Below are 13,452 nucleotides of genomic sequence, written 5' to 3' on the forward strand. Positions count from 1 at the left end.
TGAGGCTTTTAAATATAGATGTTTCCTAGGCTCTCCATCCAGGGTCTCTTATGTGCTTTCTCCCATGGCCATCTCATTTACTCTCACACCTTTAATTACAGTGACAAGTGTTTCCCCTGCAGCCTGAAGTTCTCCCTGATTTCCAGATGTGCATATCCTGCTGCCCCTCCCTGTGGCTACCCTGAAACTCAGCAAGTCTCACACCGAACTCATGCGGAAATATCCCTTCCTCCTCAAAATATCACCCTTCTGTTCAAGTCAGAAACTGGGAAGTTCTCCCCTGCTTACTTGCCACATATTTCTCAGATCTCTCTACTTCTCTGCACCTCTGTTGCTGTTAGCAGCTCCTGATTGGTATCTCAGTTGTCCTAGCTCAACAGCTTTGAAACTCACCTCCCCCAAATCCCCAGCACTGCCCGCTTCCCCTGACTTCACTGTCCCTACCCTAAAACTCACTGCCACTCCTCTGCACCCCTAAAACTCACTGCCCTTCCTGTGTGTTGTACTGCCTTACACTGAACTGCACTGCCCCTCCCCTATACCTCACTATCTCCCCTGTACCTGCTGCCCCTCTCCAGTAGCCCCAGTACTCCTTCCCCTTCACCCCACTGCAGCAGAAACATCTTACAAAACACAAAATTAGATATGTCATATCCTTGTCCAAATGGACTGTCAAGGTAAAGTACGAGGTCTGGTGCTACTCTGGCCTATTCCCCCTCTGTCCTACCAGATGTGGAAATTCCTGTCCTCTCCCTTTTTCCTGCTACTTTTTTTTTTTTTTTTTTTTGCGGTACACAGGCCTCTTACTGTTGTGGCCTCTCCTGTTGCGGAGCACAGGCTCCGGACACCCAGGCTCAGCGACCATGGCGCACGGGCCCAGCCGCTCTGCGGCATGTGGGATCTTCCCGGACCGGGGCACGAACCCATCTCTCCTGCATCGGCAGGCGGACTCTCAACCACTGCGCCACCAGGGAAGCCCGCTTTCCTGCTACTTTTCATTCATCTGCCACATCTCACTTTCAAAGTTACTTCTCATGGAAGCCTTCCCTGACCTCATAGACTAAGGAATACCTCCCTGTATCTTCTCTCTGCATTTCTTGTCTGTAGCCTTTACCACAGCAGTAATTTAAAAACCATTTGTGGAATTTGTTGCTTAATGCCTTAGTGAGCAGTAACTCAGCACACTATGAAAAGCCCAGACTACCTATACAGGCTGCCTGAATTGGAATCTTGGGTCAGCTGTGTGTCCCTAATCAAATTCCTTAACCACTCCATGCCTCATCCATAAAATGAGGGTAATAATTGTGCCTATTTTGCTAAATAATTGTGAAGATTAAATGAGTTAACATGGGCAAAACTCTTCCAATTGCCATAAGAGGTAAATACACAAGTTTCTTCCAGTTATAGGGAAATTCCTGAGCCTTTTTTCCTGCTTCTTGGGTTACCATCTACAAAGGGAGGGGCATGTCGAGGTTCACATAAAATCTTGCACAACTTATGTGTGTACCTTTCCCTTTCTAGGTCAGATGATGCAGGAGTGAGCTCAGGTTACAAGCTTGGCAGGCACAGCTGTGCCTCTGCCCGTGCAGGTCAAGGGGACTGTCACTGAGCAGACTCCTGAGGCTCATAGCAGTTAAAAGACTCCCAGGAAAATGCTCAGGGCTGTGCAGAATGGTGAGACCAGAATCCAGTCAGGTCTCCTCCCTAGGTCTCTCTGTTGCACTCACATACCTTTCTGGAAAACAGACAGACAAGACAAAAAGACAGACAGAGGTTAGGGAGGGACAGGAGATTATAGTTGGGAGAGCCGAGTACCTCCAAGATATCAGTGTTTCCATGACTGTTGGAGGTTTGATCTGATTATCAAGACAAAAGTGCACTAGGATACACAATACCCAGAAATGGACAACCCCTGCCTCCCATCCCACCCCACCATGGAGCTTCTGCTGTAGCCTTGTTGGAATAAACCAGTCCCCAAAGTGATACTTTGGGGTCCCAAGGAGAGTTGTCCCTCTGAGGAATAGATAGGTGGCACCCAAGAGTTAATGTCATCTATTGCCCACAGCTGCCAAGCCAAAGGCATCTGGACTTTTATAAGTCCCTCACAGCCACCAAGGGAGCAAAGGAGAGGGATGAGAAGTGAAGGCAACTCCTAGGTGTTTCCAGGTAAAAGAAGTCCTCTTCTCATGAAGTGTCTTCCCCATGTTCTAGGAAAAATGGGACACAAGAAAATGGTCATGTCCCAGGTCTCGAGTGAGTCCCTGGGACGGGTCGCCAAGTGAGAGTCCTTGGCTTCACACAGAAAAGAATTCAGGAGGGAGCTGAAGTAAAGTTAAAGTAGGTTTATTTAGAGAGATACACACTCCATAGACAGAGTATGGGCCATCTCAGAAGGCAAGAGAGGTGACCCCAGGGCATGAGGTCAGGGTCTTAGAAAGTGAGAGTGGCCCCGAGGTGTGGGAGTGGTTAGCTTTTATGAGTTGGGTAATTTCATAGGCTAACGAGTGGGAGGATTATTCCAACTATTTTGGGGAAAGGGCAGAGATTTCCAGGAACTGGGCCACCGCCCACGTTTCGGCCTTTTATGGTCGGCCTCGGAACTGTCATGGCACCTGTGGGTGTGTCATTTAGATGCTAATGTATTACAATGAGCGTATAATGAGGCTCAAGGTCTACTGGAATTTGAATCTTCCGCCATCTTGGACCTAGTAAGTTCTAACCAGTTTCCTGTTCTTCTTAATGGTTGTGTCGTTCTTTTAATGGTTGTGCCCTGCCCCCTTCCTTTATATGTCACCCTTAACCTATTTCAAAGCCGACCAGGGCCTTTTCATTAAAAATGATTTTTTTTTTCTTCCCTGGATTTATCATGACTTTGTTACTGAACACAATTTGTGTCCCTGATGCACAGACGCCAAATAAACTGAAACATCAGAGTTTGGAGCAGAGAAACGTTTATTGCAGGGTCAAGCAAAGAGAATGGGTAGCCTATGCTCAAAACCCCTGAGCTCCTCAATGGTTTAGGAGGAAAAGTTGTTTTGTCTTTTTTCATTTTCTGTTCTTTTCTGGGGGGGGGGATGTTTTCATAGGCAAAATTTGGGGTGAGGGCTGCAGGGTGTGTGACTTTCTTCTGATTGGTTGGTGCTGAGGAAACTGGGCAGTATTCCAGGAATCTTGTGCTCAGCATGAACTTACCATCTTCCACCTGGGTTGGAGCCTTAGTTCCATCAGAAGAACTCAAAGATATTGTTATGTATATTCCTTGAGGAGGAACTAGGACCCTGCCCCAACACTGCACTATTGTTTATTGACAGCTCCTTCCTTGTTTCCGCATTCTTCTCCCTTCCCTTGATTAGCAACTGTTTGAATCTGCCCTTTTGACTCAGGGAAGGTCAAGGAGGCGGAACGAAGCCTATTTCCTACAAATAAGAAACAGGGGACACAGAAAGGCTTTTGTGCCCAGGAGGGCCCCACAGGGTCCTGCTCAGTTTCAACTTCACCTTTGCTATCCAGAGCCTGAAACTCAGCCAGGGTTGTGGTTCTGTCTTCTTCAGCCACATCTTGTGACCCAAACATGGGTGGGGGAGGGGGTGTGGAGCACATGGCCTAGAGCACTGATATCCACTGGAGGGCCCTTTCTCAAGGCTGAAGGAGATCAGCTCAGGTTTAGGGAGAAAGAGGCTGTCTGGCTTCAGACAATCTTCTGTCTCAGACTTCTCTTTCCCAAGTGACCATGAAAAGTTGCAAAAAAGGAATCTGCTTCCCTCTGCCACTTAAAACCCAGCTCAGAAAAATCTCACCTTCACCCAAAAGAGTAACAAAACCAAAAATCATGTGTTCCATATTCTCAGATTGTCCGTCCTAGTGGGAGAGTGACTGCATTTATTACTGCTAATCACAAAAGCAGACACCTCAGATTAATGATTTTAACACTTTTCTCTGTAAGGGAAGATGCAAGATTCTGGGCTCATTGAATTTATTCCTTAGATAAGCATCTTAACTATATAGGGCCAGTATCCAAAGCACACAATTCTTCCTGTTTTTCTCTAACCTTGGCATGTGGGATTCTAGCTCCCCAACCAGGGATCGAGCCCACACCCCCTGTGTTGGAAGTGCAGAGTCTTAACCACTGGACTGCCAGGGAAGTCCCTGTTTTTCTCTATCCTGTATTCCCCTCAGGGCGCACAAGTCGGGGAGGGAGGGGCAGGGCTGTCGTGGCCATGGCTTGATCCTTGTTTACTAGAATGGCAGGCAACACTCCCTGTCCACAGTGGACAACTAGTTGGTGTCAGAGAATTGGCATTATGATAGCTGCAGGCTCTTCTCAGCACCTGGAAAAGCTGGTTTCCAAGCTCCTGCTCCAATAGGAGTCCAGTCTCTCTTGGGAGGGCAGAATTGACAAGGTGCACCTTACACCGCACATTATCAATATCCCATTTTGATTCAGATACTGAGCTGACAATGTAAACAGGTAAACAGGTGATTAGCAGTGGAGAAAACATTGAGAGAATATACCAGGTATCTGTCCACCCTCTCCTTCCCAACTACAAGGTGGGTCTATGCCTACCCTCTCCGAACCCCAAGACTGCCCACCTGCCTAGCACCTTCTCAAAGGACAGAGAGTGTGCCTGAGCCAAAGCTCTCTGCTGTCACCAAAGGCAGCTACATGAAAATCTCCACAGGTACAGGAGACAGCCTTAAGGATGCTGAGGCCCCTGGATCCCTCATCTCAGTGGCCGTCTTTGCTGGTGCACCTGGTTCTCCTTATATAAATTTGGTGAATGCACATCTGTTAGACTTTGGGCTTCTTGAGCAGATGGTTAAAGAAAGTTGCTAGTGGGCTTTCCTCGTGGCGCAGTGGTTGAGAGTCCGCCTGCCGATGCAAGGGACGCGGGTTCGTGCCCCGGTCCGCGAAGATCCCACGTGCCGCGGAGCGGCTGGGCCCGTGAGCCATGGCCGCTGAGCCTGCACGTCCGGAGCCTGTGCTCCGCAACGGGAGACGCCACAACAGTGAGAGGCCCGCGTACCGCAAAAAAAAAAAAAAAAAAAGAAAGTTGCTAGTGAAATTTTTAGATCATGACCACAGAATATCATCTGGACATCAGCCAAGCCATTTTAGAAAAATATGAGTTGTAAAAAAGGAGACCAAGATGAATTTGGTCCAGCCACTCTTAGCAACCCCACCCCCTACCTGCAACTTGACGAGTCATTGTTTGCTGAAGATGCTGTGTTGATATGATTTCAATATGAGCTTATACTCTTTTCCACTCCAAATCTTCTTTTCCAGAATATTTACTCAGAGAAACACTTAAAAATATCTAGGACTTTCCTGGTGGCGCAGTGGTTAAGAATCTGCCTGTCAGTGCAGGGGACATGGGTTCGAGCCCTGGTCTGGGAAGATCCCACATGCTGCGGAGCAACTAAGCCCGTGAGCCACAACTACTGAGCCTGTGCTCTACAGCCTGCGAGCCACAACTACTGAGGCCCGCACACCTACAGCCCATGCTCTGCAACAAGAGAAGCCACCACAATGAGAAGCCCGGGCACCGCAACGAAGAGTAGCCCCCACTCACTGAAACTAGAGAAAGCCTGCGTGGAGCAACGAAGACCCAACACAGCCAAAAATAAATAAATAAAAAATAAATAAATTTATTTATTTTTTTCTTTTTTTGCAGTACGCGGGCCTCTCACTGTTGTGGCCTCTTCCTTCGCAGAGCACAGGCTCCGGACGTGCAGGCTCAGCGGCCATGGCTCATGGGCCCAGCCGCTCTGCGGCATGTGGGATCCTCCCGGACTGGGGCACAAACCCGTGTCCCCTGCATCAGCAGGCGGACTCTCAACCACTGCGCCACCAGGGAAGCCCAATAAATTTATTTTTAAAAAAATCTAGAAATCACTCTGAATTTACCGTCAGTGGGTTGGAAGCAGGCCCCCATCTCTTCTCAGAGCACACAGACACTTTCAAAGGTGATCCAGCTTGATTTGGGTGGGATTGATTTACCCCAACTATTAAGTCTGCACCTCTTCTGACCTGCAACGTTTTCAGGGCAGGCATCCTGGCCCCTTTACATTTTGACAAGATGTAGCAAGACCTGTACCTAATAGGCTAGTACAGACATGACTTGTACCAAACCGTTTTTTAGCGGGTGATGGGAAAAGGGCAATCCCCTGCCATTTATTTGTGTGCTGAGGAGACAGCCCTTTGTCTTGAGGAGGTTACCGATCTGCTTGTGATCTCCTTAGCTATGGCCAAGATACGCGAGTGAAGACTGGCCCTTCTCATTAATGTGTGAATCTGCTCTTCCATTTCTTAAGAGAGGTCTGCGTCTTATGGGGAATTCATAATACTGCAGTGCACTTTGGTGATTATACGCACATTAATCATGGTGCTCTCGTTGTTGGCTATGGTTTAGAGGGAGGATAAAATTCCTAATCGGTATGGGATGGTCAAAAGGTACGATGGAACCCCAGGGCTTTGCCCTTGATGAACTTATGATCCCTAATAGCCAGCCTGCAGATGCTGGGTGCCTTAGGTGTGGGGCAGGGCTGCAGGAGAGCCTGGTCATCCAGTCTTCCTCCCAATGCTCGTTTGCCGGCTAAGCTGCCTTCTTATGCATGTTACCTAATCTGTAGACTTGTTTGCATTGGAGCACTGGTAGGCATTGACCATTCCGTATAAGACAAAACAGTATCAACTTTTGTTACTAATAGAAAATGCACCTGGGTTTATTTGATGGAACTGGGGAATTGACAAAAATGTCATCAAATTCCCTCCATCACGCTGCAAGCAGAAGTGTTTATGCCTGATCAAAACCCTGCTTTTGGTAGAGAAGGGAAACTATCTCACAGGAGAAAAGCAACCAGGACCAATCTCCAAGTCCAAGGTAGGCACGGACTTGTGCCTTCTCTTCCACTTGTGCCATGATTTGACTTAAGAATAGCAAGGGACCTTCTTCCCACCACTGGCTTTATCTTTGTTTTTCCCAGCCGTGGCAAGAGGTCAGGAGATAGAGGCTATATGAAAATGGCAGAGGTTGGGTGAAACAGCTATGGTGTTACCAGGAGTTCATCCCATCCCTGGTGTAAAGAAGCAGTTAATTCCTCTCTCCTCTAGAGAAGTCAGATCAGATGACCAGAACTATCTATCTGAGGCCCAGAAGTTTCACAAGGTGATGGCTGACATCCAGAGGGCCATTTTCAGCATCCTCCCACCTCAACTTCTCTTTGTCAGGCCAACCGACCATCTCTCTCAGCTGTGCTACTTGTTACTTTTTAAACTAAAATGAAAAGTCAAACGCAAATATGAAATCGGTGAGTCGAATTTTATTATGCACCTGTGAATTTATGGCAACAATGCCAAGGGATCAGATGAACAGGGAGGACAGATGTTCTTCAGATGTGGGGTCTCTGAACATCCACGGCAAGATAGAAGCATAGCTCCCCTGTCTGCCCAGCTACCCAGGGAGGGTGGGAAGGGAATAAGTCGGTCAGTTCTCCTATCTTCTAGGAGGAGCTTTCTCCAGAGCAGGTAACCGCATTGATTCTTCTGCATGGGAAGAACCTGGGATTTGAGTTGCATCACCCAGTAGGGTTTCCGAATCCAGGGGGAAGGTAACCTTCTGATTAGCTAAGTACCTTGGTCAGGTTTGCGTAAGTGAATGGGGGACTCCTTCACAATATCTGGTGGGTACTGAACGATGCACAGCGTCCCCAAAGGTTTCGATTCTGTCACATTCCCTTTCTTTCTTACTTAAGATTTTCAGATAAAATACACTAAGTAGAGTAGTGTTCCTCTTGGGATCATAACCTCCCCTCTTAATGGAATCCTTGGGCAAGAGTGCACAGGTGGGTGGGGTAAATGTACACGGAATCTGGGTTCTGTTTGGAATTTTCCCCTCCCTTGGCCTTCGAGATTCATATTTTTCCCTTTTCCTGGCAGATCAATCCAAGAGGCAAACTATGTAGAAAACAAAGAGCCTCAATAGTTTATTTCTTGTTCAGGGTTATGACCAAATTATTTTATTGCATTTACTGTTCCTGGGTATGTAGATGAATCTACACACAGTAATCGTAACTATAAAACCTTGTAACTCTTTCACTGAGTTTGTGGCAGCAGTGTCTCTCAACGTGACAATGAAGTGGCTGACAAGGAACAAAGGGCCTTGCATTCATTTGCCCAGCCTTACTGCCTGCTAATGGGACCTGACATACAAATACGTAACGCATGCCTGGTGGCTGGCTTTCTGATTTAGTCACTGATACTCCATAGCCTCTGTGCTTTCTCATCATTGAGCTGCGCCAACCTGGCCAGTCTGCCAGGAACAAGACCATGGTTTTCATTGCTTGCGGTTTCACTACCAGTGGTCACTCCCAGCCCAGGACCCCAGGCAATGAAATTTAAAGGCTATATGCAGAGGGCATCCACCCTGGGAGCAGAAGCTTGGGTCTGAATCCTGCTTCCAATAGAACTGAGAGTAAGCTAACCCAAGTTTGTATTGACTCACCTGTGAATCAGCAATGACAGCAGAACCTCAGGATTATCTAGTTTTATGGGTTAAACTGTGTCTCCCCATCCCCCCCAAATTCATGTTGAAGTCCTAACCCCAGTACCTCAGAATGTGACCTTATTTGGAAATAGGGTCATTGCAGATACAATTAGTTAAGACGGGAACATAGTGGAAACAGTAGGGTAGGCCCTAATCCAATATGACTAGTGTCTTTATAAAAAGGGAAAATTTGGAGACAGACACATACACAGGAGCACCATGTAAAGATGAAGGTAGAGATGGGGTGATGCTTCAACAGGACAAAGGATATCAACAATAGTCAGTAACCACTGAAGCTAAAGGAGAGGCATGGAGCCGATCCTTCCTTTACAAGAAACCAACCCTGCTGACACCCTGATCTTGGACTTCTGGCCTCCAGAACTGAGACGATGAATTTCTGTTGTTCTAAGCCATCCAGTTTTTGGTACTTTGTTACAGCAGCCCTAAGGAACTCATACAACGGGCACACTAAGTTAATATATAACGTAGAGAATGACTTCACCAAGGGTTCTGTTGTTTCCCCTGCTCAGTTCACCCAGCCAAAGGACCTCTCATTCACTGGAGCTGAGCTCCCCTTTCCTAGACACGACCCAATGGGAAAGGAAACTTAAGTGCCTTTCAAACGATGATGACTTCACTTCTAACCCGCAAGCATACACCAAGGACCTTCAGGGTACAAAGAAAGGACACTTTGGGGAGTGTGTGCCAACATACAATTTAAAATGTGGGCTTTGCCTTAAATGAGCTCACAATCCCTAATAACCAGCCACCATCACAAATAAAAGGTTTCCATTTGGCAAGAAGCTATAAAGCCCCCCACCAAGGTTTCTGAGCCTGAAAGGGCCATCTCATAATTGTGAGGTGCTCTTGCGGACCAGATGGTGACCAGGACTCAGACTTCTGATGACATGACACGGTCTGGTGTGCTTGGCCCTACTGCCCTTGTGCCCACGGGTCCCACCCCGCCTTCCTGCCTTCCTCCTAACCCATCACCTCATCTGCGGCTTCTTGCTGTCAGGCAGAAAGTAGTTACCTCCAGACCTCAGGGTGGGGTGGGAATTCAGACAGCACAGAATGGGAGTATACTGAAAGTCAGCTGGTAAGGGACAGACCGCCCCCCCCCAAAAGGGGTCACTGCAGTAGGGGGCGCCCCAGTCCCTCCACCGCTTGGGAAGCACTGGACAGGGTTCTCCTAGACCCGATAACACTGGGCAAGTCAAAGCTGGTGGTGACACGCCCTCCCAGCTTCTGGCACAGCAGAGACAGAACAGATGCTCAACTGGCCACGATCTCATTTCTACCTGAGAGTAAAGGTCAGGAGGATGTGGTCTCTGTCCTGGGGAGGAGTCTGGAACCGAGCATGAGCGGGATGTGCTCTACCCAGGCTGGAGCTGCACCCAACAACGTGTGCGCCCTTGACTCAGTAGGAGTTCAGCGCCTGCTTGGACCGGCGCTTCATGTGCAGGCGCTGGTGGCGGAGAAGGTCAGAGTTCTGGGAAAAGCTTTTGACGCAGTACCGGCACTGAAAGGGCCGGGACTTGTCCACATGAGTGCTACTGCGGTGCCGGGCCAGTTGGTCGGGACGCTGGAACACCTTCCCGCAGTCACAGCACTGGAAGCGCAGCTTGGCCTTGCCCTTTGCCAGCAGGGCATTGGAATCCCCGCCCACGGTCCCCGATGCCTCCTGCTCTCTCTTCTTCAGTAGCTCGAGTCTGTCTGGCTGCAAGTGTATCCGCCTGTGGGAGAGCAGGTGGGAGTTGAGGCGGAAGCTCTTCCCACAGGCACCGCACCTAAAAGGTTTCTGGACCTCGTGGGTCTCCAGGTGCCCATCTAGGTCCTCGCTGTCACTGAACAGCTCCCCGCACACCGAGCACTCGTGTGGCTTCTGCTCCCTGCGACTCCGCAGGTGCCGGATGAAGTTGACCCTCCAGCGGAAGATTTTGCCACAGTTCGGGCACACATAGGACTTTTTGGAGGAGGTCTGCACCTCACCCCCTGACTCAGGGCCGCTCCGGTGGGAGGTAGGGAGGCTGTGCTGCTTCTCCGTGGGGCTCTGCAGCTCGTCTGTGCAGTAGGGGCCGAGCTGGGAGTCCTCGTCCCCAGAGCTGGAAAGAACAATCTCGATGGTCACCTCCTCATCCAGGCTGTTGTCGGGAAATGGTGCATCACCTCCGGCTACCAGAAAGCAACATGGAGGTCAGTGGTGCTGCCCAGGCCACACTCTAGCCCCTACGAACCCTACCCAGGAAGGTTCAGCGTGGGTCCAGGAACCCACATTTTTGCAAGGGATCTTCCGGTTGCAGATACCTCTGGTGTTATCTAGTGGCAAGGAAACCCTTAGCCACACTGTGCCAACATATCCTCGGTACCTCTTTCTCCTCTCTCCCTCTTCCCTACCTTTTTCTCCTAAGCCCCCAGGCCCAATCTTTTTTTTTTTTCTAGCCACTGAGACCCCTCCAAGCTCTAAGAGTTAGCATGTAAGTCTCGAGCATTTACACATCACGTAACCTTGACTTCCTTAACCAGGCATGGGGAAAAATCTGTCAGGGTACATTAAAAGCCTTGAGAGAGAGGAAGACACTATATTCTATAAACAGGCTGCCAGGAAGCTGCCAGCTACCATACTCTGAACACTTAAATGCCCCAGGGATTGTGCAAGACTTCTGACGTGCCCAGTCCCATTTGCTCCTGGACACACCCAGTGACACCTTATTTGCCACGTTATAAACATAGGCAAACTCGGGTGATGTGCCCAAGGGCTCAGGGCTGAAGGGGAGTTGAGCCCTGCTGTGATGTCAGAGCTGTTCAACGGTCCCAGACTGCCCAGGATCATCTCTCCCTCTCAGTGTCGTATCAGAGGCCCACCAACAGCCACTAGTGGTGATGCGTAGAGATGTCCTGCACTTTATAAACTGACTAGAAGAAGCTCGTTCAATGGATCCCAAGCCCGTGATGTTGGAAAGCTGTACCGTGGGGAGGACGTGGGTGGGCACTGGGGAACCTGGTATGAAGTCCTGGCCTGCAGCCCAGAGCCCACTGCGCAGCTCTCCTCAGGACTGTTTCCTCACTTTTGTGAAATGTGGGGCTCAGGTCTAAAACGGGTGGGGGGGGCAGTGGTGCCAGGCCCTTCAAGATATTAGTAGGAATATGGTTATTCTGGACTTAATTGCTGGAGAGAGGAGAGTTCTGGCAGCTTAGGGAATGTCAGAGCAGGTGAAACCGGACAGAGGATAACAGGAAGACCCAAAGCCACAGAGAGCAGGAGAGACAATGGGAGGGCCAGAGTCCATGGGGGTATCTGTCCATACATCACAAGACAAGTGTGAGGGGGACTGGGTAGAATGTGAGACTGGGGAGTGGGAAGGGAAGACTTGAAGATTTAGAAAATTTTCAGTCTACCTATACTGCAAAAAATGAGAAAGTATATTCTGGGGAGAACACCATGGGTGTGGCAGGACAACCTTGGATCCAATCAACCTTCTCGGAAGCCAGGAATGGAGATGAGATAATCCAGGAATGGTCTGTAGAGGACCCTCTTGTCTGATGGTCTGAACTACTGTAAATTGCATGGGAGGCCTACAGTGTTTCTAAGAACATTATATGAGCCGAAACACTGCCATCTTGGAATAAAAAGGAAGGAGACAGGATGAACTGAAGGAAGGCTCTCAGACTTCCAGAACAAACTAATAGAGCTATCTGGCCGCAAACATGCATCAACCTTGAAGGAAAAGGAAGACCAGCCCCAAAGGCAGTTCAGAGGTTGACAGGACTGTGGAGTGTGGACACAGCACTGAGCCAAAGATGAATCTCAAGCCCTAAAATCTGACGGAATTTGCCCTGCTAGGATTCAGACTTGCTTGGGAGCCATCAGCCTTCCTGCTTTTCAATCTCTCCCTTTTGGAATGAGAGTGTCTGCTCTCTGCCTGTCTTACCATTGCATTTTGGAAGCACATAACTCGATGCCTGGATTCACAGGCTCACAGCTGGAAGTGAGCACGCCTTGAATTTCACCCAAACCTGATTTAGATTAAATCTTCATGATGCTGGAATAGGTTAAGGAGTGTAGGGATAGGGTGAATGTATTTTGCATATGAGAAGCATGAATCATGGGGGAACAGAGGGTGAAGTGTTATAGGCTGAACTGCATCCTCTTCCTCTTAAAAATACGTTATGTTGAAGTCTTAACCCCTAGCACCTCAGAATGTGACGATATTTGGAGATAAGGTCTTTCAAGAGCTAATTAAGTGGGGGCTTCCCTGGTGGCACAGTGGTTAAGAATCTGCCTGCCAATGTGGGGGACACGGGATCTAGCCCTGGTCCGGGAAGATCCCACATGCCATGGAGCAACTAAGCCCGTGTGTCACAACTACCGAGCCTGCGCTCTAGACTGTGAGCCACAACTACTGGGCCCGCATGCTGCAACAAAGAGTAGCCCCCGCTCTCAGCAACTAGAGAAAACCCGCATGCAGCAGCGAAGACCCAATGCAGCCAAATATTAAATAAATGAATAAATAATTTTAAAAAAAGAAGTAATTAAGTTAAAATGAAGTCAACAGGGCAGGACCTAATCCAACAGGTATCCTTGTAAGAAGAGGAGGTTAGGACACAGACATGCAGAGAGATGAGCATGTGAAAACACAGGGAGAAGACAGCTATCTACAAGCCAAGAAGAGAGGCCTCAGGAGAAACCTACTCTACTGAAACCTTGATCTCAATCTTCTAAGCTGCCAGAATGTTGAGAAAATCAATTTCTGTTGTTCGAGCCTCCCAGTCTCTGGTACTTTATCACAGCTGTCCTAGGAGACTAACACAGTGCATATAGGATGACATCCCCTTAAATCAGATGAAGTGACCAAAAATAGATGCATAGTTTCTAAAAAGGGGGAAATAAATCAACAATAGTGCTGTG

General features: G+C 48.7%; 1 protein-coding gene across 6 annotated transcripts in view; it reads right to left on the bottom strand.

The window, feature by feature from the left end:
* Positions 1-7,302: 7,302 nt before the first annotated feature.
* Positions 7,303-13,452, bottom strand: part of ZNF496 (zinc finger protein 496) — a 40,806-nt gene continuing 34,656 nt past the window's right edge. For 5 of the 6 annotated variants that reach the window (XM_029216026.1, XM_029216024.1, XM_029216022.1 and 2 more), the window contains one exon: positions 7,312-10,718. In XM_029216026.1, the coding sequence (XP_029071859.1) occupies positions 9,964-10,718 (755 nt within the window). In that variant the 3' untranslated portion in view covers positions 7,312-9,963. Of the gene's footprint in view, positions 10,719-13,452 lie in introns of all 6 variants that reach the window. The other variant, XM_029216021.1, reaches the window with a different exon arrangement.

This window comes from Monodon monoceros, unplaced genomic scaffold (assembly GCF_005190385.1).
Source record: "Monodon monoceros isolate NGI ecotype Baffin Bay Population unplaced genomic scaffold, NGI_Narwhal_1 Super_Scaffold_12, whole genome shotgun sequence".
Taxonomy (NCBI): domain Eukaryota; kingdom Metazoa; phylum Chordata; class Mammalia; order Artiodactyla; family Monodontidae; genus Monodon; species Monodon monoceros.